The following is a 25700-nucleotide window of genomic DNA, read 5'->3' as shown; positions in this document are numbered from 1 at the left end:
GGTCAAGCGAAAGAGTGAGGAGAAGAGTCCAGATACAGAGAGTGGCTGTACCACTGCACCAAGCGCCCTAGCAGAGGAGGCAAGCTCAAGCGAAAGCTCTCATGTGTCTTACAAACCCAATCTCCACAAGGAAGAGATTAATGTCAATGTGCAATCCACCTAATCACTTCAGTAAGGAGCTGCTCAAAAATAACTCAAAACTAACAATAAAAAATAAAAACTGATGGAAATTTTATGTACGGCTACCTCTAAACCCAGCTGGGCTAGGGTGCCAACTTTTTAATCATCAATACCGCCACAACCACTCTAAGGTCAAATATTTTAATGAAAAAAAACATTTTTACATTTTTGAAAATTTATTTAAAACCACAAGGTTTTTCCATAAGTAATTAGCTGAATGAGCCTCTGTCAAGTGGAAATATCCAATGTGCCCACATTTCAAAGATATTTCTTCCTCAGGACTCAACACAATGTTTGCTTTGGTGTCTCTGGTGAATTAAACCTTGGCACTGGTGCACTCTTTAGCATGGAAATAGGGCAGATGGGGTGGGCCAAATCAGCCTTTTCTACTCTCAGCTATTACGTTACCTTGTTGGAATAATAATTACTAATAATGATTGGAAATTGCCTGTGACTGACCCTTGGGTGGGCAGCCAGCGCTTCCACTTCCAGTTCTGGTTCCTGTACGCATTGTATAAAATAAAGACTATCTGTTATAAATATATTTCCTGGAAGATTTTTCTTTGTGTATGGACTGGGCAGGCCATGAGTCAGAGCTGGAAATAATGCCACAGAGAAGTTTATAACGCTGGAGATATCTTCAATCCCCTGTGATTGTGCTGGCACAGGGAGAGAGCTGCTCTGACCGTCCTCTGGCACACGGGCTCTGTCTCTGCTGCTATCTCACTTTCCGCAGTTCCTGCCGCAGCCAGGATGGTAAGGGCTGCCCCAGCCGGTGTAAGAGTCTGGACAGATCCACATTGGGCTCTCGGTAGTGCTGTGAGAGGTAAGATCTGGACTGTGAAAAGAAATGAGAGACAGAGTTGTGTACCTGGGCTCAGAGCACTTGCACATCAGCAACAAGATCCTAGTCTAATCAGCCAGGATAAAACCAATGCCAGAGCTTTTCTCAACTGCTAAAGAGTTTCTTATCACCCAGACTGCACTTCCTGAACAGAGCAAAATATCCTTCCCTGTAATCAGCTGCCTTTCCATTCACCGAGACCCCTGACTGCAAAATCCTGCCCGTCCTTATACCAAAGTACCTTACCATGTGAAGAGCTGACTGTCCTTACATCAAGACCCCCCTCCATGTGTCCTTCCTGTGAGACCCCTGACTGTAAAAAGCTGCCTTTCCTTATATCAAGACCCCCTCCATGTGTCCTTCCTGTGAGACCCCTGACTGTAAAAAGCTGCCTTTCCTTACATCAAGACCCCCTCCATGTGTCCTTCCTGTGAGACCCCTGACTGTAAAAAGCTGCCTTTCCTTATATCAAGACCCCCTCCATGTGACCTTCCTGTGAGACCCCTGACTGTAAAAAGCTGCCTTTCCTTACATCAAGACCCCCTCCATGTGTCCTTCCTGTGAGACCCCTGACTGTAAAAAGCTGCCTTTCCTTATATCAAGACCCCCCTCCATGTGTCCTTCCTGTGAGACCCCTGACTGTAAAAAGCTGCCTTTCCTTATATCAAGACCCCCTCCATGTGTCCTTCCTGTGAGACCCCTGACTGTAAAAAGCTGCCTTTCCTTATATCAAGACCCCCTCCATGTGTCCTTCCTGTGAGACCCCTGACTGTAAAAAGCTGCCTTTCCTTATATCAAGACCCCCCTCCATGTGACCTTCCTGTGAGACCCCTGACTGTAAAAAGCTGCCTTTCCTTATATCAAGACCCCCCTCCATGTGTCCTTCCTGTGAGACCCCTGACTGTAAAAAGCTGCCTTTCCTTATATCAAGACCCCCTCCATGTGTCCTTCCTGTGAGACCCCTGACTGTAAAAAGCTGCCTTTCCTTATATCAAGACCCCATCCATGTGTCCTTCCTGTGAGACCCCTGACTGTAAAAAGCTGCCTTTCCTTATATCAAGACCCCCTCCATGTGTCCTTCCTGTGAGACCCCTGACTGTAAAAAGCTGCCTTTCCTTATATCAAGACCCCCTCCATGTGACCTTCCTGTGAGACCCCTGACTGTAAAAGCTGCCTTTCCTTACATCAAGACCCCCTCCATGTGTCCTTCCTGTGAGACCCCTGACTGTAAAAAGCTGCCTTTCCTTATATCAAGACCCCCCTCCATGTGTCCTTCCTGTGAGACCCCTGACTGTAAAAAGCTGCCTTTCCTTATATCAAGACCCCCTCCATGTGTCCTTCCTGTGAGACCCCTGACTGTAAAAAGCTGCCTTCCTTATATCAAGACCCCCTCCATGTGTCCTTCCTGTGAGACCCCTGACTGTAAAAAGCTGCCTTTCCTTATATCAAGACCCCCCCTCCATGTGACCTTCCTGTGAGACCCCTGACTGTAAAAAGCTGCCTTTCCTTATATCAAGACCCCCCCTCCATGTGTCCTTCCTGTGAGACCCCTGACTGTAAAAAGCTGCCTTTCCTTATATCAAGACCCCCTCCATGTGTCCTTCCTGTGAGACCCCTGACTGTAAAAAGCTGCCTTTCCTTATATCAAGACCCCATCCATGTGTCCTTCCTGTGAGACCCCTGACTGTAAAAAGCTGCCTTTCCTTATATCAAGACCCCTCCATGTGACCTTCCTGTGAGACCCCTGACTGTAAAAAGCTGCCTTTCCTTATATCAAGACCCCCCTCCATGTGACCTTCCTGTGAGACCCCTGACTGTAAAAAGCTGCCTTTCCTTATATCAAGACCCCCCCCCCATGTGTCCTTCCTGTGAGACCCCTGACTGTAAAAAGCTGCCTTTCCTATATCAAGACCCCCTCCATGTGACCTTCCTGTGAGACCCCCTGACTGTAAAAAGCTGCCTTTCCTTATATCAAGACCCCCTCCATGTGACCTTCCTGTGAGACCCCTGACTGTAAAAAGCTGCCTTTCCTTATATCAAGACCCCCTCCATGTGACCTTCCTGTGAGACCCCTGACTGTAAAAAGCTGCCTTTCCTTATATCAAGACCCCCCTCCTCCATGTGACCTTCCTGTGAGACCCCCTGACTGTAAAAAAGCTGCCTTTCCTTATATCAAGACCCCCTCCATGTGTCCTTCCTGTGAGACCCCTGACTGTAAAAAGCTGCCTTTCCTTATTTCAAGACCCCCTCCATGTGACCTTCCTGTGAGACCCCTGACTGTAAAAAGCTGCCTTTCCTTATATCAAGACCCCCTCCATGTGACCTTCCTGTGAGACCCCCTGACTGTAAAAAGCTGCCTTTCCTTATATCAAGACCCCCCTCCATGTGACCTTCCTGTGAGACCCCCTGACTGTAAAAAGCTGCCTTTCCTTATATCAAGACCCCCTCCATGTGACCTTCCTGTGAGACCCCTGACTGTAAAAAGCTGCCTTTCCTTATATCAAGACCCCCTCCATGTGACCTTCCTGTGAGACCCCTGACTGTAAAAAGCTGCCTTTCCTTATATCAAGACCCCCTCCATGTGTCCTTCCTGTGAGACCCCTGACTGTAAAAAGCTGCCTTTCCTTATATCAAGACCCCCTCCATGTGTCCTTCCTGTGAGACCCCTGACTGTAAAAGCTGCCTTTCCTTATATCAAGACCCCCTCCATGTGTCCTTCCTGTGAGACCCCTGACTGTAAAAAGCCTGCCTTTCCCTTATATCAAGACCCCCTCTATGTGTCCTCCTGTGAGACCCCCTGACTGTAAAAAGCTGCCTTTCCTATATCAAGACCCCCTCCATGTGTCCTTCCTGTGAGACCCCTGACTGTGAAAAGCTGCCTTTCCTTATATCAAGACCCCCTCCATGTGTCCTTCCTGTGAGACCCCTGACTGTAAAATCTGCCTTTCCTTATATCAAGACCCCATCCATGTGTCCTTCCTGTGAGACCCCTGACTGTAAAAAGCTGCCTTTCCTTATATCAAGACCCCCTCCATGTGACCTTCCTGTGAGACCCCTGACTGTAAAAAGCTGCCTTTCCTTATATCAAGACCCCCTCCATGTGACCTTCCTATGAGACCCCTGACTGTAAAAAGCTGCCTTTCCTTATATCAAGACCCCCTCCATGTGTCCTTCCTGTGAGACCCCTGACTGTAAAAAGCTGCCTTTCCTTATATCAAGACCCCCCTCCTCCATGTGTCCTTCCTGTGAGACCCCTGACTGTAAAAACCTGCCTTTCCTTATATCAAGACCCCCCTCCTCTATGTGTCCTTCCTGTGAGACCCCTGACTGTAAAAAGCTGCCTTTCCTTATATCAAGACCCCCCTCCTCCATGTGTCCTTCCTGTGAGACCCCTGACTGAATGTGAGGGAAGACTTTTGAGTTGCGGTGTATTTCTTTATATTCCTTTGTATTTTTCCTGCTTGTTTAGATAACAGGTCGGCAGAGTGTGTTTGTGTGTGTGTGTGGGGGGGGGGGGTGGGGGGTTTCTAGGGGATCTCTGAGGGAGGGAGGGAGGGGGAAGAAAAGTGAAATAAGTGTACTTCCTTTACTGAGAACATGTTAGCGTATTATGGGTTCTAAGAGTTTATTGTTATATGACGATTGAGGTGTTAACATGTAAACAATTTGTATAAGTTGTTTTGTTTTTTTACACTCAATAAAATACTTTCAAATATAAAAAAAAATGTGAAACCCCAAACCCCCTGAAAAAAACCACAGGCCTGCATTATAGGGGATCAGGGAGAAGGTATCTCCAGTCTCAGCAGCAGCAGTAAAAGGATAAGGTGTGAGTGGAGGAGTCACCTCCTGGTTAGAGCAGCAGCAGGCTACAAATCCCACTGCCACTCCTAGGGACCTTGGGCAAGTCACTTAACCCTCTGATTCTCTAAGGCATTCCTCCCAGTCTCTGTCTATGATTGTGAGCTCTGGAGAGAGTGAGATACCCCCAGTAGCTGAATGTAATCCACTCTGAAGTGCTGAAGGCAGACTATAAATCAGATAAATAAACTGCATGCAATAGGGCAGGGTTTGTAACAAGAGGGCAAGGTAGAACAACTACAAAATTGAGTATTTCTGTTGGGGAATACGTCAGGATTGCTGAATGTGGACAGACAGGCTGATACCTCTAGATCCATGCTAGGATATTTCTGTCCCTTGCTTCTTCCCACACACTGTGTTTTACCTTCTGCCATCAGCTGGCACCAGAAGCCAATCTCAGGGTCAAATCTGCAAGTGAGAAGAGCAGTCAAAAAATGATTCAGCAGAGACCTAGATCTCCTATCACATTGTGAGCCATAAACATAAACTGCTTGTCACCTTGTGATCACGCATACAACCTCTCCACCCCTTCCTCTGCTTCCAATCACTGCAATGCTTTGCATCATTCAATTGGCAGTCACACTACTTTATGTTTCCTGCTAATGTCATCTTTTGCTCATTTGAATTCTGACCTGAGGAAGAGAATTTTAGTTCTAGAGAATCAGTGAAAAAGTGTATTAAGTTATTGCAATAAAAATGCATCACCTTATAAGATATATAGTTCTTCCTTCACAGTATATGTGTTTGTTTCTTCATTACACTGCCACCTTGTGGCATCTTTTGATATTGCAGGATATAGACCCCTTTTTTCTGATTGTTATTGTGTAAATCATTCTGAGTTCCTTGTTGGATCAATTCCTGCTTTGCTCTGATCTCTTTCTGTGTTCTTTCTCCTCTTCCTTTTGGTCCCTTTACAAAAATGAGTCTTGGCAAACTTAGAGCTCTCCTATTTCCTCTACAAACTCCTAGAAGCATGCGCTACTACTCACTATTAGCCACATCTTCTACCTCAGCTGCAGCTGACTTTCTCTTATTATTGAGCTCCCAGAGACTCTCAGCAGCTGATCCACGCTGCTGTCTGTCTCTCTCTGCCCCTTGCAAGTCACATTGAGTATTGAACTGTTTCTTCATTTTAATTAATATTGTTCCGCATTCAAGAACCGAGTTCCGTGCTATTTGGAAGTTGGGGAAAAGAAGGTTTAGGTAAAATGCAACAAATGAGACCATTTTTGTTTCATTCTTGCACCCCTGAAATGAATGGAGGGTGCCCATGAATTTTAACATAAAAATGTGACTTGTTCCTTTATGTGTCCCATTCAAGTCTAGGCCCGTGCTGCACTGAGAAAGTTGCAGGAACTGTTAACTATAGCAATCACCCATAGCAGTCAGGCTGTGCTTAGATCAGAGACCTAGAGAAAGAGGACCAATCAAGATGAAGTATTTTTTTAAACTAACCTATAGCTGCCATCAGGATGAAATGACTCTGATGTCCTCCCACTGAATGGTCTGGGAATGTGCAAGAAAACTACATTCACATTCTGCAGAGTAAGATTGTACATTCAAAAGCTCTCTTAGAGTGAAAGAACAGCTTTTAAAAAGTAGCCATTGCCTTTGGCAAAGGGTTTTTTTCTGATCTTTACTGCGGCAGTCACAGTGTACTGACATTGTGACAAAAAAACATAGGGCTTGCCATATTGGATCAGATCAAGGATCCATCAAGCCCAGTATTCAGTTTCCAGGTCACAAGTACCTGGCAGGATCCCAAGGGGGTAGAGAGAATCCACGCTGCTTATCCCAACCTGTAACTCCATCTTAATAATGGTTTATGGACTTTTCCTCCAGGAACTTATCCAAATCTTTTTTAAACACAGCTACACTAATAGCTTTCACCACATCCTCTAGCAACAAATTGTAGAACTTAATTATGCATTGAGTAAAAAAAAAATATTTCCTCTTCTTAGTTTTAAATGTATTACCCAGTATCTTCATTGTGTGTCCCCTGGTCTTCGTACATTTTGAAAGAGTGAACAACTGCCTGCCCTGACCTCTGGCCCGTCCTTGAATCCTCCTGCCCGCAACCGGCCCCGAGCTCTGGGATGCTCGACTCTGCTTTCGCATCCCATCTTCAGACTCGTCTTCGTCCGGAAAGTCCTGCCGGCCCCGACACCCAAGGGCTCAACCTGTGGGGAACGTGGGCTGATATAGTTGAAGATCCGGTTGGGTCTTCAGCTCCAGCGTCTGCCTCCTGATGACAAGGGCCGGTAGGAAGCCCTCCTACAGGAAGTACTGACCTCGTCTCGGCCCAAAAGTCCACTAACTACACAGCAGTGTAACAGTTTGCTGAGGCCATGGACCTGGCGGAGCTTTCAGGCCTGCAGGCCATCCCAGGCCTAGCGTTGAAAATTCAGCAGCAGCAGCAGCAGCACCAATTCTTGGAGACATTGGCGGCCTCCTTACAATGCTTGAATGCCTGCTTAGATGCCTCCGCAGCCCTGAATTCGTCTCCCGCTATGCCAACATCCACCATCTCCTCTCTCCGATTACCGGCTCCCCCCCAGTATGCTGGTGACCCATGGCAATGCCAGGGCTTTCTCAATCAGTGCTTCATGCACTTCTCTTTGCAGCCTGCACAATTTTCTTGTGATACCGTGAAGACCACCTTCATCCTCTCCCTCCTGGATGGCAAGGCTTTGACCTGGGCATCCCCCCTATGAGAACGAGGGGATCTGCTCCCCTAGGACCTCCAACGCTTTGTCCAGGTGTTCAAGCAGACCTTTGATGATCCTGGTCGCTTGGCTGCCACCGGGTCTGATATCCTCCACCTCCAGCCAGGGGCACGACCACTATCCTACTATGCCTTCAAGTTCCGGACCATGGCCACGGAGCTAAATTGTCGAGAAGATAGTCTGAGAAGCATTTTCTTGGGAGGTCTATGCTCCCGCATTAAAGACAAGTTGGTGGGAGATCATGTGACGCTGTGCAGGGGAGTGGGTGTAGCTCTCCCTTACTGGCTACTTGCTAAACCATCCAGCCCCATCTAGATCAGCCTAAGCCTTGATACAGGGCACAGAACACAGCATCAAGCATCTGAAACCTCAGAGAGGTCATTGTTAGCGGCAATGTCAACGTGGAACGCAAAGAAAGAGAGAGAACAGGATAGGGAGAGATCAAGGCCTGTAGATGTACTGTCTGATGAAGATATCGGGATGGCTAACTCTCCAGTACCGGCGAATTGGGCAGACATCAGGGCTGCTGTGGTGGAAGCCCTGGAGCCCGAGTTTAAAAAACTCTCCCACCAAATTTCAGATCTCATGACCTCCATTGCTGGATATGAAACGAGGTTCACCGAGTTGGAACAGAGGGTTTCCGAGACCGAAGATGGCCTCCAGACTATGCGGTCTGAGCTCACCAAGCTGCAGATGGCAATCGCGCAACATATGGACCAGCTGGAAGATCTGGAAAACCGGTCCCGCTAGTCTAATCTCCATTTTGTGGGGCTACCAGAATCGCTGGATGAATGGGACCTGCCCAAAATATTGGAGGCATGGCTGACATAGGAATTACACCTCTCACAGGCGCGCGGCCCTCTGTGAATTGAATGCATCTATCAGTTATACCTAAGACACGAGAAACAAGATCAGCCGAGAGTCATTATTGAGAAAATTTTAAATTTCACACATAAAGTGGAAATCATGCAAGCAGTGTGCGGTGGGAAGTCCTTACTGTTTGAGGGTAAGAAGATATTAATATTTCAGGTCTTCTTGGCAGCTCTATCTGCCCAATGGCACATGTTATTTCCTTACTGTGCCCAACTGCACAACCCGGGGCAACGTGCCTCTTAATTTACCTGGCCAAAGTCCGTGTGAACACCCCTGGAGGCCCCTGTTGGTTTTTCGGAGGCCGGAGAGCTTCGAGAGTACATCGCAACGCTGGACTGGTCTGCTGCGGGCGCCGGAGTGCAGGCATGATTCTCGTGCGCTGCCATCAAAATCTAGTGTTTTCTGGTTTTCTTTCCGGGTGGCAACAGGATTGCTGCCTTTTGGATGCTGCACAGGGGAGGCGCTGTTTTTCTTTTTTCTGGTTTTGATCATCCTCTCGGTGTGCTTCCAGTTCGACCATTTGAGGTTTGACTGACATCAGGGCAGTATGGTGTCCCGCCTATCTGTTTCATTGATTTGGAGGGTTTCCTAGCTTCGGCTATTATGTACAGCGTTGATCTTAGCATTGTTGTATGCCTGAAGCTCATTGTTCTAACTATAGCCACCCTAAGTCAGAGACAATTTATTGTGTGATGCTGTTTCATGCTTGACCCTTTTCTTTTTTTTCTTACAGTAATCTGTCATATTTCTTTTTTCTTGGGAGGAGGGGTGGGGCTGGGTGGGAGTAGTGGAGCCTCTAGCGTCTCCTGTAATCTTGTTAGGAGGGGTTAGCATGATAAGTCTAAGGGAAGGGGGGGTTGGGGGAGAAGACTGTGGGGAGTGAGTGGGAAGAGGTGGGAGGGGGGTGGGTCCTTGTGAGAGGCAAGGTGCGTGGGGGCAACAAAGGGGGGGGGGAGTGCGGAGATGGGGTGGGATGGGGTTTAGTGTGTGATATTGCTACGTCCTTCGTCTGCTCTCAGTCCACGAGTGGTGGGAGGTAAAAGGTTCAAGGTTCGGTCCATGCTGGGACGGCCATCCCTCTTCTTGAGGTGTCAGTGTCTTAGTCAGTGGTTAGTCTCTGTCGATAGCTAGTCGGGGTACTTTTTTGTTTTCATGGAATGTTTGTGGTATTAATTCCCCCATTAAAAGATCTAAGATCCTACAGGCTCTGAAACAAAAGTCGGCAGACCTGGCATTCCTTCAGGAAACACATTTGACGGATGCTGAGCACGCCTAACAATGACAGGGCTGGGTGGGGTCTGTTTAATTTGCGTCTGGTAGTTCTAAATCTGCAGGGGTGGCCATATTAATTTGGAAGAATCTCCCACTCAAATACCTGACAGAAATTAAAGACCCTCACGGTCGGTACCTGGTTTTAGTGGCGGAACTTAACCAAGTCCCTATGGTGTTCTGCTGTGCCTATGCCCCAAACACCCACCAGGCCTCATAAGTTGCTTCTTCCATACATATATCAGGTGGTAGTGGTTGGAGAGGATTTCAATGCCCTTCGAGACCCTGGGTGCGATAGGTCTTCTGCGGCCTCCAACACTGGTGTCCCAAGTAAGGGGATCCGTCTTTTGGAAACGGCTTTGCATTTATTTGATTCCTGGAGAACTCTTCACCCCTTTGAGAGGGATTTTACTCATCTCTCCAGGATGCACGCGACACAGTCTTGCCTTGACTATTTTTTGATTAGTGCGCACTATTTTTCCAAGGTCTCCTCTGCCGAGATTGGGGATATTATTCTCTCAGACCATGCCCCGATTTGGCTGGAGTTGACAGGGGCACACACTAATCCCTTGAGGCAGCACTGGAACTATCCTTAGAAACATAGAAATGATGGCAGAAGAAGACCAAACACCCATCCAGTCTGCCCAGCAAGTTTTGCACCTTTTTTTTTTCTCATATTTATCTGTTACTCTTGGCTCTTAGTAACCTTTTGGTTCTACTTCCCTTCCACCCCCACCATTAATGTAGAGAGCAGTGTTGGAACTGCATCTAAGTGAAATATTTAGCTTAATTAGTTAGGGGTAGTAACCGCCGCAATAAGCAAGCTACACCAATGCTTATTTGTTTACCCAGACTATGTAATTCAGTCCTTGTTGGTTGTATCGACTACAGGGGCTTAAACGCCATCACTCGATGGGATCATTATCCCTTACCATTGATTCCTGAACTCTTGGACAGGTTACAAGGAGCTAAAATATTTACCAAGCTTGATCTTTGTGGAGCTTACAATCTGGTCCGAATTCGCCCAGGAGATGAATGGAAGACTGCCTTCAAAACCAGAGACGGGCACTACGAGTACCTAGTAGGGATGTGAATCGTTTTTTGACGATTTAAAATATCGTCCGATATATTTTAAATCGTCAAAAATCGTTAGGGCCACGATACAATACCAATTCCCCCGATTTATCGTCAAAAAATCGTAAATCGGGGGAAGGGGGAGGGCAGGAAAAACCGGCACACTAAAACACCCTAAAACCCACCCCCGACCCTTTAAATTAAATCCCCCACCCTCCCGAACCCCCCCCCCCAAATGCCTTAAATTACCTGGGGGTCCAGCGGCACACTAAAACACGGCACACTAAAACCCCCTAAAACCCACCCCGACCCTTTAAATTAAATCCCCCACCCTCCTGAACCCCCCCCCAAAATGCCTTAAATTACCTGGGGGTCCGTAGCCTTAAATTACCTCCGTAGCGGCGGTCTGTAGCTAAATCGGGGGAAGGGGGAGAGCAGGAAAAGCGGCACACTAAATCGTGTAGTCTTCAGCCGGCGCCATTTTGCAAAATGGCCGCCGCAAAATGGCGGCGGCCATAGACCAAAACGATTCGACGCAGGAGGTCGTTCCGAACCCCGCTGGACTTTTGGCATGTCTTGTGGGGGTCAGGAGGCCCCCCCCAAGCTGGCCAAAAGTTCCTGGGGGTCCAGCGGGGGTCCTGGAGCGATTTCCTGCCGCGAATCGTTTTCCGTACGGAAAATGGCGCCGGCAGGAGATCGACTGCAGGAGGTCGTTCAGTGAGGGTTCCGGACCCCCGCTGAACGACCTCCTGCAGTCGATCTCCTGCCGGCGCCATTTTCCGTACGGAAAACGATTCGCGGCAGGAAATCGCTCCCGGACCCCCGCTGGACCCCCAGGAACTTTTGGCCAGCTTGGGGGGGGGGCCTCCTGACCCCCACAAAACTTGCCAAAAGTCTAGCGGGGGTCCGGAACGACCTCCTGCGTCGAATCGTTTTGGTCTATGGCCGCCGCCATTTTGCGGCGGCCATTTTGCAAAATGGCGCCGGCTGAAGACTACACGATTTAGTGTGCCGCTTTTCCTGCTCTCCCCCTTCCCCCGATTTAGCTACAGACCGCCGCTACGGAGGTAATTTAAGGCTACGGACCCCCAGGTAATTTAAGGCATTTGGGGGGGGGTTCGGGAGGGTGGGGGATTTAATTTAAAGGGTCGGGTGGGTTTTAGGGGGTTTTAGTGTGCCGTGTTTTAGTGTGCCGCTGGACCCCCAGGTAATTTAAGGCATTTGGGGGGGGGGGTTCGGGAGGGTGGGGGATTTAATTTAAAGGGTCGGGGGTGGGTTTTAGGGGGTTTTAGTGTGCCGGCTCACGATTTTAACGATTTTCACGGTACTTTACACACCCAAACAGCAACAATACGATTCCCTCCCCCTCCCAGCCGAAATCGATCGTTAAGACGATCAAGGACACGATTCACATCTCTAGTACCTAGTAATGCCTTTTGGATTATGCAATGCTCCCGCAGTCTTCCAAAACTTGATGAATGAGGTACTTCGTGAGATGCTGCACTCTTCAGTTATCGTATACTTGGAAGATGTTTTGATCTACTCCCAAGATTTGGATTCTCATCGGCAACACGTGAAACAGGTGCTACAGATCCTAAAAGACAATCACCTTTATGCAAAACTGGAAAAATGCCTGTTTGAACGGGAGTCACTTCCCTTTTTGGGTTACATCGTTTCCTCTACAGGATTCCAGATGGATCCAGACAAAGTCTCTGCCATTAAAGACTGGCCCCATCCTATGGGAGTGAAAGCTCTACAACGCTTCCTGGGATTCGCAAATTTCTATAGACAATTCATTCCTCATTATTCCCTTAAAGGTGCACCACTCACCGCCCTCACCAAAAAGGGGGCTGATACCAGAGTATGGCCCAAGACAGCCTGCCAAGCTTTTGAGGAGTTGAAGGAGGCATTCCTGCTGGAAACTTGTCTATACCATCCGGATCCACAGCGCCCCTTTATTGTGGAGGTGGACGCATCCAACATCGTAGTAGGTGCAGTACTCAGTCAAACCTCCAGTAAAGGGAAGTTACTTCCATGCTCATATTTCTTCAGGAAATTCTCCGCAGCAGAACGTAACTACAGTATTGGAGACAAGGAACTTCTAGCTATCAAATTGGCCTTCAAGGAGTGGAGACAATGGCTGGAGGGAGCATTACACCCCATTACGGTCTACATGGATCATAAGAATTTAGAATTCCTATGTCGAGCCCAGCGATTAAATCCCAGACAAGTCCGCTGGTCCCTCTTCTTCAGTCGCTTTGATTTCTCCCTTCGCTATAGACCAGCAACCAAGAATATACAACAGACATAATGTCCCGAACTACCGAACAGGAGGAGGTAGGGGAGCCACCACAATACATTCCTGATCCAGCAAGAGTTAATGTAGCAAGCACCGACTTAAATCCCCTGGGCAAAACAGTGGTCCCACGTCGTTTACAAAGGAGAGTACTGTCATGGGCTCATGATTCCCTCACCAGAGGACACGCTGGTCGGGAGAGAACATTGGAACTACCGTCCCGCTATTATTGGTGGCCACGTATGGGGCAAGATGTTCGTACTTATGTCAGCTCCCGTCCTATCTGTGTTAAACAGAAGCCTTTGCCAGGGCAACTGTGGGGACTTCTTCAACCTTTGCCCATACCAGTAGAGCCCTGAACACACTTAGCCACAGATTTTGTGGTTGATCTGCCATCTTCTGAAGGGAAGACTGTCATTTGGGTCACAGTGGACCGCTTTTCCAAGATGGCTCATTTTGTTCCACTTCCCATGCTCCCTTCAGCACCAGAATTGGCTCAACTATTCACACAGCATATCTTCCGGGCTCATGGCCTGCCTCTAAATATTGTCTCAGACAGAGGACCGCAGTTTACCGCCCGATACTGGAGGGCATTATGTAAGAAATTTGGAGTCCAGTTAAATCTTACCATGGCTTTCCATCCTCAGAGTAATGACAAACTGAGCATATGAATCACTTTTTGAAGACTTTCCTCTGAACCTTTGCAACTGAAAAACAGGATAATTGGGAGATGTTATTACCATGGGCTGAATTCTCATATAATAACCATACTCATTCTGCCACCAGGAAATCTCCTTTTCAATTAGTTTACGGCAGGCAATTCAAGCCACCGTTACCTCTTCCAGTAACTGTTCCATCACCAGCGGCTCAGCTTTCAGCTCAACAGCTGCATGCCCTCTGGAACTTCATTCAGAAGAAACTATCAAGATCTGTGAAATCCACAAAGAAGTATGCCGACCGGCATCGCTGACCGACCCCGGTGTTTCTACCAGGTGACAGAGTCTGGTTAAGCACCAAGAATATTCATCTTTGGTTATCATCCCGATGACTGGCTCCTAAGTTCTGTGGGCCCTTCATAGTCGCAGAGAGAGTAGGGATGGTTTCCTATCACCTACGTCTTCCCACTATTTTACGAATCCATAACGTGTTTCATGTCTCTTTGCCCAAACCAGTAATTCTTTCTAAGTTTCATCGTAGACCACCACGGAGCAGAGGGTCTCCGTGGTGGAGACCCCTGCTACAGATGGCACAACGTATCAGGTCTGAGAAGTCCTAGATGTATGTTTCCACCGTCGTCGATGGGAATACTTGCTGGCCTGGGAGGGATGTGGTCCTGAGGAGCCAGCCAGTCATATCTTGGACAAATCTCTTCTTTTTTTTTTCTTTTTTTTTTTAATTCTTTATTTATGCAGTTTTAATATGACTTACAGAATAAATCCAATTTTCAATAACATTAGGAAAATTGAAAGCAAAATTCAAATAAAGAAATTAAACATTTACCACACAATTCCTTCATCATCTTCCCCCCATTTATCATATTAAACTATTTAAACGGTAATATAGGAGATCCAAGTTTACAGGAGCATTTACTTCAAAGAACATTTATAAACCAAAATAATTGGGAGGAATGCTGCTTCTATACTTCATGCTCAAGACTAGGTTACACGCCCCACATTCTTATGGCTATCTATTAATGATCGAAGATGGTCCGGTTCATAGAATATGTAACGATTATTATTCAGAGTTAATACACACTTGCAAGGATATCTAACAGTTACTTTGGCACCTATCGCCCTTGCCTCCTGGCACATTTCCAGCATCTTTTTTCTTCGGATTTGCGTTGTCTTAGTAATGTCCGGGAAAATCCAAACCTTTTGCCCGTAGAATAGTTTCTCCCTATTTCGAAAGAATGATTTTAAAATCATATCTCTATCCGTCAAGAATACAAAGGAAACAGAAACTGTTCCACGCGACTCAACTTGCTCCTCCGCTGACGATTCAAGAAATGCAGTTAAATTACTGCCAAGATTCAGGGGTGAACTGTCCAAATTTGGTTTTTTTAGATAATAAATATTTGCCAATGTTGGTATCAATTCAGGAGTAATTTGTAAAATTTCTGTCAGATATTTCTTAAATAAATCTCTCAATGGAGTCATTCTTACTTGTGGAAAGTTCAAAATCCTTAGATTCAACTTTCTTTGCATGTTTTCCAAATTCTCAAGTTTCCTAAAATTCTCCAAATCTGATTTCACCAAATTTGTTTGTACTTCTTGCATCCCTTTAATTTTATCTTCCAACTCTTGTATTTTTACATCATGCCTTGCAACCATAGGCTCAATTTTTTCAATACTTCCCTGATTTTTCATCAGGGTCTGAGTTAACGCTGAGATCACTTTCTCAAGCGTTACCAATGCACTCCAGACCGTTTCTAATGTTATTTCTAAAGGTTTAACCAATTTTAGAATGTGGCTTGTGCCTACCTCAGCTCCTCGACAAACCTCTGAAATTTTTTCAATTTCGTTGGTCGAGTCCCCATCCTCCGTCTGGTTGAAACTGGCAGCACTCTGTTCTCTGCTCCCTCGTCTCCCACTCCTACTCGTGGAGCTTAGTTGTTCCTTAACAACAGCAGTGCTAGCCTCAATTACACTCGCGGCAAACTCTCCTCTTGCCGCCTTGGTGGCCGCGCCCTTTTCCAGCAGAAGCTGAGGGGAGCCCAGCCCAGGTCCTGGATGTTGCTGCGGGTCGGGGGGAGGGCATCTCGAGTGCTCCAGGGCTCAACGAAGCTTGAATGTCCTGGGGTGAGTCTGCGTGCTCCTCGCTCTGCACCCCTGCGGACCGTCCTGGAGTTGAAGCAGCAGTCGGGACAAAGAAGACCTCAATCGTTGGTTGGGAGGGCGTCATCGCCACCGGCACCGAGGAGTCCTGGCAAATCCGACCCTTCCTCTTGGTGTGAGGCAAGAATTTTTGTGGCAGGTAAGCTAGTTCGGAGAGCCACTCTGTTGCGACCTCTCCCTTAGGTCACCATCTTGGATCTCCTCCTGTCTGGACAATCTCTTCTGCAACAGTTCCACATGAATCATCCTGGTAAACCGGGGCCTCTGAGGAGGGGGAATAAGAGGGGGGGGGGGGAGTACTGTTGCGGTCCCGGTCGCGAGTCCTTACCTTTCTTTCACCCCGAGCCCCACGATGAAGTCCAGTTTTTTCTGGGCCTTGTCAGGCCTCTTCATGGCAGCGTCTCCACGATCTCAAGCCCCATCCTCCTTAGATGCATGCGCATGCATGGGGGAAACTTTTAAAGGCGCAGTGGCATGAAACCACGGACGGCCACCAAGATGATGTCAGACGCCAGCAGGATATTTAAACCCGGCGTCTGACTGAAGACTTTGCCTTGCAACAGGGTTCACTCCACGGAGTTACTAGTTACCTCGTCATTCCTTATTCCTGAGTTCCTGATCCAGCTTCCGCTCCTGCTCCAACCTCCGCTCCTGCTCCAGCCTTCCTGACCTTTGGACTGCCTTTCTGGTTTCTGATTCCGGTATGTCCTCAGTTCTCCCTTGTCTGCTGCCAGCCCTGATGTCGGACTGTTCTCATCTGCTAAGAGTCTGCTCCAAGAGACCGCTCCTAAGTCCCAGCAACCCGGGTCCTCACGGGCTCCTCCCGGGGGGACCGCGGGCTTCCGGTGGTGAAGCTCCTGTCTGGTCTCTCGGCTCCGTGCCACCTCCCGGCCATCTCATCACTGCAGAAATCTCTCTTCTTTCATTCTTCATCCGTACGGCCGGCCCAAGTGTCCACTAACCCCAGCTATAACATTTCCTGGCCCGATGTCCTGAAAAATTGGGAAACATCCGGGCCTAGGACCAACCAGGGAGGTGGTTCTAGGTTTCACCGTGTCTGCTCCCTAACTCATCCTCCCAGTAGCCCTATTCACGAACCAACAAGAGTTCTTCACCCTGGCCCTTCTGAACTCAGGCGCAGGGAGGAATTTCATTATGAGAAGTCTGGTTGATCATCTCAACCTGCCCACGGTACTGCGGGATACCCCGCTAGTGCTCTCCTTGATCTCGGGGAGCCCCTTTCCAGGGTGGATCACCAGGACCACTCTTCCCGTGCGCCTTCGGACTGGCATTTTGCATGTTGAAGAAGTAACGTTTCACGTGATTGAATGGGCCATCCATCTGATTGTCCTTGGGTTGCCATGGCTTCAATGGCACTCTCCCACGATCGATTGGGAGATACTTCAGCTGGCCAAATGGGGCCCTTGATGCCACCAACAGTGCCTCCTTCAAGTTACGCGCTCTTCCTCAGTGCCTCTTGCCACCGCTTCAGTGGGTATATCTCCACAGTATGCCAGCTACGCCGATGTATTCTCCAAGGAGAACGTGGAAATCCTGCTTGAATATCTCCAGTTTGACTACACTATCAACTTGCTCCCTGGAACCATCACTCTGCAGGAAGGGTGTACCCACTATCCCTTCCAGAAACCAAGGCCATGTCCAAATACAATCAGGAGGACTTGTAGAGGGGGTTCATTCACACATCAACGTCACCTGCAGGAGCCGTATTTTTCTTTGTGGCTAAAAAATATGGTACCTTCCGGCTCTGCATTGACTACCGGGGGCTAAACGCTATAACAAGGAAGGACTGGTACCCTTTGCTCCTCATCCTGGAATTATTGGACCGTCTGTAGGGAGCCCAAGTTTTCACCAAGCTAGACCCCCGGGGGTGGGGGGGGTGGGGGCATATAACCTTGTCCGAATTAGACCCGGAGATGAGTGGAAGACCGCTTTTAATACCTGCGATGGCCACTTTGAATATCAGGTGATGCCTTTCGGACTGTGTAATGCCCCTGCAGTCTTCCAATCGATGATGAATGAGATCTTTTGGGATCTGCTATACACCAATGTAGTGGTTTATCTTGATGACGTTCTGGTCTTCTCTAAGGACCTCCAGTCCCATCGTCATGAAGTCCAGCAGGTACTCCAGTGCCTGCATGCCCACAAACTCTATGTGAAGCTAGATAAGTGCATATTTGAAGCAGAGTCTCTCCCTTCTTGGGGTACATCATCTCCAGCACTGGTTTCAGAATGGATCCAGGGAAGTGGCCTGTATTTGGGACTGGCCCCAGCCATCTGGGCTTCGTTCTTTACAGCAGTTTCTGGCTTTTGCCAACTTCCATAGGCATTTTATTCCCCACTACTCTCAATTGGTCACCCCTCTTACCGCACTAACCCGGAAAGGAGCCAGTACCTGAGAATGGCCTGTGGAGGCGCTAAATGCCTTTTCAAACCTGAAACAAGCCTTCCCTCGTGATCCCTGCCTCTTCCACCCAGACCCCGCACGTTCTTTCTTCCTGGAGGTTGACGCCTCCTGCATCGCGGTTGGGGAAGTCTTGGGCCAGCTCATCGCTAAAGGCATCTTTCACCCATGTTCCTACTTTTCCTGCAAATTCTCTCCAGCAGAAAGAGGTTATGGAATCGGGGACAAGGAGCTCCTGGCCATAAAACTAGCCTTTGCAGAATGGTGACAGTGGCTGGAGGAGGCACAACACACCATCACTGTCTACACTGATCATAAGAACTTGGAGCACCTCTGCCATGCCCAGTGTCTAAATGCCCACCAGACTCGCTGGTCCCTGTTTTTTAATCGGTTTGACTTTGTGATGAAATACAGACCAGCCGCCACGAACATCAGAGTGATCATGCTCTCTCGCACCTCGGAGCCTGAAGACAACTCGGACCCTCCTGGCTATATCATTGACCTAGCTCATATCCTGTTGGCCACTTCCCAGTCAGTCCCTCCAGGAAAAATTGTAGTCCAAATCTGACTCCAACAATGACTGCTGGAGTGGGCCCATGTCTCCAAAGTAGCCTGTCACTCTGACCGGGCGCGGACCTTTTCTCTGCTCAAGCTATACTATTGATGGCCATTGATGGACAAGGATGTGAAGGCCTATGTGGACTCGTGTCCCACCTGCGCTCAACAAAAGCCTTTGGTGGGATGACCTTGGAGGCTGTTTCAGCCACTGCCTGCCCCCAAGGATCCCTGGACTCACATTTCTACCGATTTTTTGGTAGATCTTCCCCCTTCTAGCAGCAACTGAGTGATTTGGGTCGTCACCGACCACTTTTCCAAGATGGCTCACTTCATCACCTTCCCGGTGCTCCCACTCCAGCGTTGGCAAGGTTGTTCACCTCCCATATCTTCCGCCTCCATGGACTGCCTCGTCACATCGTCTCGGACCATGGGGCCCAATTCACTGCTAAATACTGGCGGTCCCTCTGTCGCAAGTTTTACATCAAGTTAGATTTCACCACGGCCTACCACCCTCAGGCCAATGGCCAAGCGGAACAGGTGAACCGCACCTTGAAGACCTTTTTGTGGATCTTTGTAATTGAGCGACAACATGATTGGGCCGAACTCGTTTCATGGGCAGAGTTCTTGCATAACTCTCACTCCAATGCCGCTAAGGGATCATCACCCTTCTTCATCGTATATGGAAGACAACCGCCCTTCCGCTCCCGATACCCCTGTCTGTTCCATCTCCAACCGCTCAGCTAACAGCATGTGATCTTCAGGTGTTATGGTCCCAAATTGAGACTATGATCCGCAGGGCTGCCCAGAAAGCGAAGGCCTCTACCGACAAGCATCGGCGTCCTACCTGCAATTCAAAATCTGGAATAAGGTATGAATGAGCACCCACAATTTATGACATCGGGTACCCTCTATGAGGCTGGCACCCTGCTACGTTGGCCCCTTCCCTATCCTGTAGCAGATCTCTCCAGTTACTTATCAACTGTGCCTTCCTCCATCATTGAGAATTCACAATGTCTTTCATGTCTCTCTATTGAAACCAGTAATCCTATCTTGGCCAAATCGGAGGCTACCGGACCCACAAAGGGTCTCCTCTGAAGAAGATGAAACGTACCAGGTGAAGGAGATATTGGATGTTCGTCGATGAAACAAGAGAACATAAGAACATGCCATACTGGGTCAGACCAAGGGTCCATCAAGCCCAGAATCCTGTTTCCAACAGGGCCCAATCCAGGCCATAAGAACCTGGCAAGTACCCAAAAACTAAGTCTCTTCCATGTTACCGTTGCTAGTAATAGCAGTGGCTATTTTCTAAGTCAACTTAATTAATAGCAGCTAATGGACTTCTCCTCCAAGAACTTATCCAATCCTTTTTTAAACACAGCTATACTAACTGCACTAACCACATCCTCTGGCAACAAATTCCAGAGTTTAATTGTGCATTGAGTAAAAAAGAACTTTCTCCAATTAGTTTTAAATGTGCCACATGCTAACTTCATAGAGTGCCCCCTAGTCTTTCTACTATCTGAAAGAGTAAATAACCGATTCACATCTACTCGTTCTAGACCTCTCATGATTTTAAAGACCTCTATCATATCCCCCCTCAGCCGTCTCTTCTCCAAGCTGAAAAGTCCTAACCTCTTTAGTCTTTCCTCATTGGGGAGCTGTTCCATTCCCCTTATCATTTTTGCAGACCTTCTCTGTACCTTCTCCATCGCAATTATATCTTTTTTGAGATGCGGCAACCAGAATTGTACACAGTATTCAAGGTGCGGTCTCACCATGGAGCGATACAGAGGCATTATGACATTTTCCGTTTTATTCATCATTCCCTTTCTAATAATTCCCAACATTCTGTTTGCTTTTTTGACTGCCGCAGCACACTGAACTGACGATTTCAATGTGTTATCTACTATGACGCCTAGATCTCTTTCTTGGGTTGTAACACCTAATATGGAACCTAACATTGTGTAACTATAGCATGGGTTATTTTTCCCTATATGCATCACCTTGCACTTATCCACATTAAATTTCATCTGCCATTTGGATGCCCAATTTTACAGTCTCACAAGGTCTTCCTGCAATTTATCACAATCTGCTTGTGATTTAACTATTCTGAACAATTTTGTATCATCTGCAAATTTGATTATCTCACTCATCGTATTTCTTTCCAGATCATTTATAAATATATTGAAAAGTAAGGGTCCCAACACAGATCCCTGAGGCACTCCACTGCCCACTCCCTTCCACTGAGAAAAAGAGATGGGAATACCTGATAGCCTGGGAACGGAATGGCCCGGAAGAGAATTCTTGGGAACCTGTATCCAATATCTTGGACAAGAGGGTCCTCAAGGAATTCTACATCACTCACCCAGGGAAACCCAAGCCCCCAGGAAGGGGGCTTAGAGGAGGGGGCTTTTCCCTCCACTAGCCCTTTAAGAGAGCAGAAGAGGCACGCACCCGCGCCTATGGGACATCTGGAGGCAAGGCTGCATCAGCAGCATTCCTGCTGTGTGGGAGGCCAGGAGGACAGTAGATTCCCTGCTGCTCAATCAGAGGATCCTGGTGGAGGCTCAGGGCCGCGAAGGCAGAGTGACTGCGGCACACAGCCACAAAGAGGTGGAGTTCCAGCAGTGGCGCTATGCTGCAAAAGTGCAGGAGCAGTAGTCCGGGCGACAGCATGGTCCTGAGGTGGCCTAGGCCGCAGGAAGAGATCCCACAGTGTTGGGCCGTCATCTGGCGAGTGAGGAGCCTGTCCGTGGGTTGGGGTCCGCGGCAGGATCCTAACAGCACTCCCCCCTCAAAGACCCCCTCCCCAAGCCTCCTATCAACAGCTTGGAATAGTGGAGGAATCACTCCATACCTGTCAGGGGGAGATTAAGGGTCCAAGGACAGAAGCTGGAATTTTTTGGCGAGGAACCGCAGTGATGAAAATACTTGTAGCTAAAGACATGACATAGAATGTCGAAGATCCAGGCAAGACGTAGACAAACACTGAAGGCATAAAACAGGCAGGATACAGGGTTTGCAGGACAGCAAGGCTTGCATCTTATGTTCTAGTAGTCAAGATGGCAGAAATTGAAGACAAGGAGTCCAGGTGGAATGGGAGGCACAGATGAATGGAAGCAATGGTGAAAACAGATCAGGCATCAAGCTGGATTCTTTAGATATGAGGAGAGTGAGTAGATGAACTTGGAAGGTTACCACATGCCCTTGAGTAGACATAGGTACAAGGAATACCCAGTAGGACAAGGGAATCCAATGAACCTTGCCAAGGATGGAAAGCTGGTCGTGGAGGCATGGATATTCCTTCAAAGATGGTTGGTTCATGGCTGAGGTAGACAAGTGGAAAGAAGTTCAAGGTTACTACTTCCAGGCTTGCAAGGGCAGATGATGCGAGAAATCCCTTTAACTTGGTTAAGGAAAGAATTGAATCTCAGGAAAATCCATATGTTAATACAGGCTCCCATATGATGGTGAAGTTGTTCCCAAGAGGAGCTTGGTAGTTGGTAGATGCCACTGTGGTGCTTTATGCAAGGTACTGATTTGTTGAAGGGGATTTCCCAGATGACAATAAAGATGAAGTTTCCCTCAGAAGTGAGTCAACAAGCCACTTAGGATAGATGAAGCTTCAGGAGACAAAACTCAAGGATAGAAGAGGATTCCAATGGGTACGTAAAGCGAATCTCCACTGAAGGATGGTTGAAATGCAGCTGATGGCGAACATCCTTGCAGAAGCAACCTGCAGATAGAAAACACTTAAAAGGCTGGTTATTTCCTTAGTTTATTTATTTATTTATTTAGCATTTTTCTATACCGACTTTCCAATAACAAAATTACTGATCAATTTGGTTTACATTCTAAACAATAACAACAATGACAAGTAAATGTCTTACAATGACAGGTCGAATTAACTTGGATTAAGATATATGGGGTAATAACATAATTAACATAATTACTTAATAATTAACAATTACTTAATTAATAATTAATAATTAATAATTACTTAATAATTAACATAATTAACTTAGTTATCCTGTAGGGCCATACAGAAAAGACTCTCTGGAGTGATGGGTAGAAGATGGCTCTTAGAAGTTTAAAGGATGGAAAACCCTGGAGAAAATGACCAATGGCGTTTTCACGGATCCACGTACAGCGACGTTCAAACATGATGTGGTTTCCAAGGAAGCCAGGGTCTCTCCAGGAGGATTAACAGCAAGGCAATGCAGGCATAGTAGACAAACTGGAAGATAGCCGTGATCTCTGGATGCAGGATAGCTCTCAATGATGATGATAGGGCTAGAATTCCACTTGCTCAGAGCAAGGCTTGATTGAAGCTGTAGATTCAAGGCAACTTGCCATGTTGAAGTCATGGCGGAAAAGTATAGCAAGGTGACATCTCAGAAGTGGAATCAGTTAAACAAGCAGAGACGAAGTCTTAGCTGTGGACGGTCCCAAGAAGAGCACCAGGACAGAGCAAGCAGGGACTGAGTTGGAAGCGACGAGACAAAGCAGGGTCTAGGGTACAGATGCCTCCTGCAGGTCGTACAGATCCAAAGACCCAGAGTTGTTGTGAAGTATACCCTGATTGGTTATATACTCCCTGATGCTTGAAGATACTTGACATTGAAGGTGAACTTGATGTTGGATGTGGAACCTGGGCGCAGGCGCCTTCTCCAGGTCATATGGAACCCAGGGATATTAGCCAACATCTCAGTGGAAAGAACGAAGATAGTCTCTGGAACAATGGCCTGCAGGTCGAGAGGGTTCCAGGACAGGACTGGACTTGGAGAAGATCTGGATGCAGGCACCTACTGCAGGTCGTGGGATCCAGACAACTGAAGAGGAGAAACAAGCAGCAAAAGAAAAAAATTTGGCTAAAAGAAAGTTTTAAATGTCCAGGAAACTGGGAACAAAACTTCTCTGGGCAAGGAACAGGTTGAAAAGTGTCCGGGAACTTGAAGCAAAATTCTGAGCAAATCAGGGCTTAACAAAATGATGTCCAGGAATTTGAGCCCGTCACAGGCACAGCTCACCGAGCTCATGGCCTTCGGATCCTGTTAAGAGCGTGGAGGTGCAGTCCTATCTCAAGGGAGGTTGTGAGCCCCTGGATTGCGGTGCGGCTCAGGGAGGAGCCCCAAGACACATCACAAGAGGTGAGCAGGTATGAGCACGGGCAGAGCAGGAGCAAGGCTGGAGTGAAGACAAGGCAAAGAACGTCTGGAACAGGAACAAGGCAGGCTCAGCCCTCCACTGGACCTGCACACAACAATGAGACCCAGCAATGCAATGCTGGTCTTGAGAGTAGCCCTCCGGCCACTCGATAGCCCTTCTGGACCCACTGCTTGGGAACGATGAATGCGTGAGGCCAGACGGAGGCTGAGGGCAGGAACAAGAAGACTCAGACTTAGACTTGGATACTGGGAGTACTCAGACATAGACTTAGGATACTCGGAGGACTTGGACGTAGACTTGGATACTCGGAGGATTCAGATGTAAACTTGGATACTCGGAAGACTCAGACAAGGATTCAGGTTACTTAGGAGGTCTCAGGCAAGGCTTCAAGAGAAAGTACTAGGTGAGTGCTGCATCGCAGTGCACCCTACTCAGCCGCCCATGGCTGGTTGCGGACCATGCCGAAAGCGAAGTGGATTCCAGACGAGGCAATGGAACTTGAAGCCAAGACAAGATGAAGATTCAGAAGAGGCCTGCACCAGGGCACACCCTACAAAGCCACCTGTGGAGCAGGTTATGGCAGAGTCTTAGGCATGGACAGAAGCAGGCACAAGGAACTCCAAAGACCGAGACAGGATTCAAGACTCAGGATTCTCAGAAGCAAGGAATTAAAAACAGAAGCCTTTCAGAGGCTTGGGCTGCTGATGATAAGAAGGTCTTCATCCTACATAGCCCCCCATGGGCTGGTCACAGACCACAACGGTGGTACGCTAGGAACGGTGAACAGATGAGGGGCCTGTGAACTGGACGAAGAGCTGAAGAAGAGACGGATGGAGTCAGGAGAGGAACATTGGCCATCAGGAACATGGAACATGGTACCTCTGGACTCGGAACATCAGGACATCTGGACATCAGGAGAACTGGACATCTGGAACATCAGAAACACGAACAAGTGATGAAGGAGTACCGACAAGGGACGAGACCAGGAACATCAAGGTAAAGAAGGTCAGGAACACGAAGAACATGGAACGAACATCCATCAAGGCACAGGAAGACCATGGAGGACGTGGATCAGGAAGAAGACTACAGACGCTGTGTAGACTGGATCTGAAGGCACTGAGACACTGAGGCTGGGCCCTTTTAGAGGGCTGGTCCAGGCAAAGACTGATGACATAATTGCTGAGGGCCGCGGGGCTTTTCCCGCCACTGGCCTTTAAGAGAGCAGGAGAGGCACGCCTATGGGACGTCTGGAGGAAAGGCTGCATCGGCGGCATTCCTGTGAAGTGGGAGGCCAGAAGGACAGCGGCTTCCCTGCCTCTCAAACAGAGGAACCCGGTGGTGGCTTAAGGCCACAAAGGCAGAGTGACTGCGGCACACAGCCACGAAGAGGCGGAGTCCCAGTGGTGGTGCTATGTCGTGAAAGTGCAGGAGCAGCATGGTCTGGAGGCAGCCTAGGCCGCAGGAAGGGGTCCCATGGTGTCAGGCCAGCATCTGGTGAGTGAGGAGCCTATCCGCGGCAGGATCCTAACACCGTAAAGCCCATAAAAAAGAGATACTGTTGTTATCTATCTCATTGTGTTCTTATACGGATTTC

General features: G+C 48.0%; 1 protein-coding gene across 1 annotated transcript in view; it reads right to left on the bottom strand.

The window, feature by feature from the left end:
* Positions 1-307: 307 nt before the first annotated feature.
* Positions 308-25700, bottom strand: part of LOC115076603 (bifunctional heparan sulfate N-deacetylase/N-sulfotransferase 4-like) — a 287503-nt gene continuing 262110 nt past the window's right edge. The window contains exons 13-14 of the mRNA XM_029578650.1: positions 5188-5290; positions 308-1018 (exon numbers count right to left, since the gene is read on the bottom strand). Coding sequence (XP_029434510.1) covers positions 899-1018; positions 5188-5290 — 223 coding nt within the window. The 3' untranslated portion in view covers positions 308-898. The remainder of the gene's footprint in view (positions 1019-5187; positions 5291-25700) is intronic.

Source organism: Rhinatrema bivittatum, chromosome 1 (genome assembly GCF_901001135.1).
Source record: "Rhinatrema bivittatum chromosome 1, aRhiBiv1.1, whole genome shotgun sequence".
Classification (NCBI taxonomy): Eukaryota; Metazoa; Chordata; class Amphibia; order Gymnophiona; family Rhinatrematidae; genus Rhinatrema; species Rhinatrema bivittatum.
The sequence above is the reverse complement of the archived record's forward strand: the minus strand, read 5'-3'. Positions and strand labels throughout refer to the sequence as shown.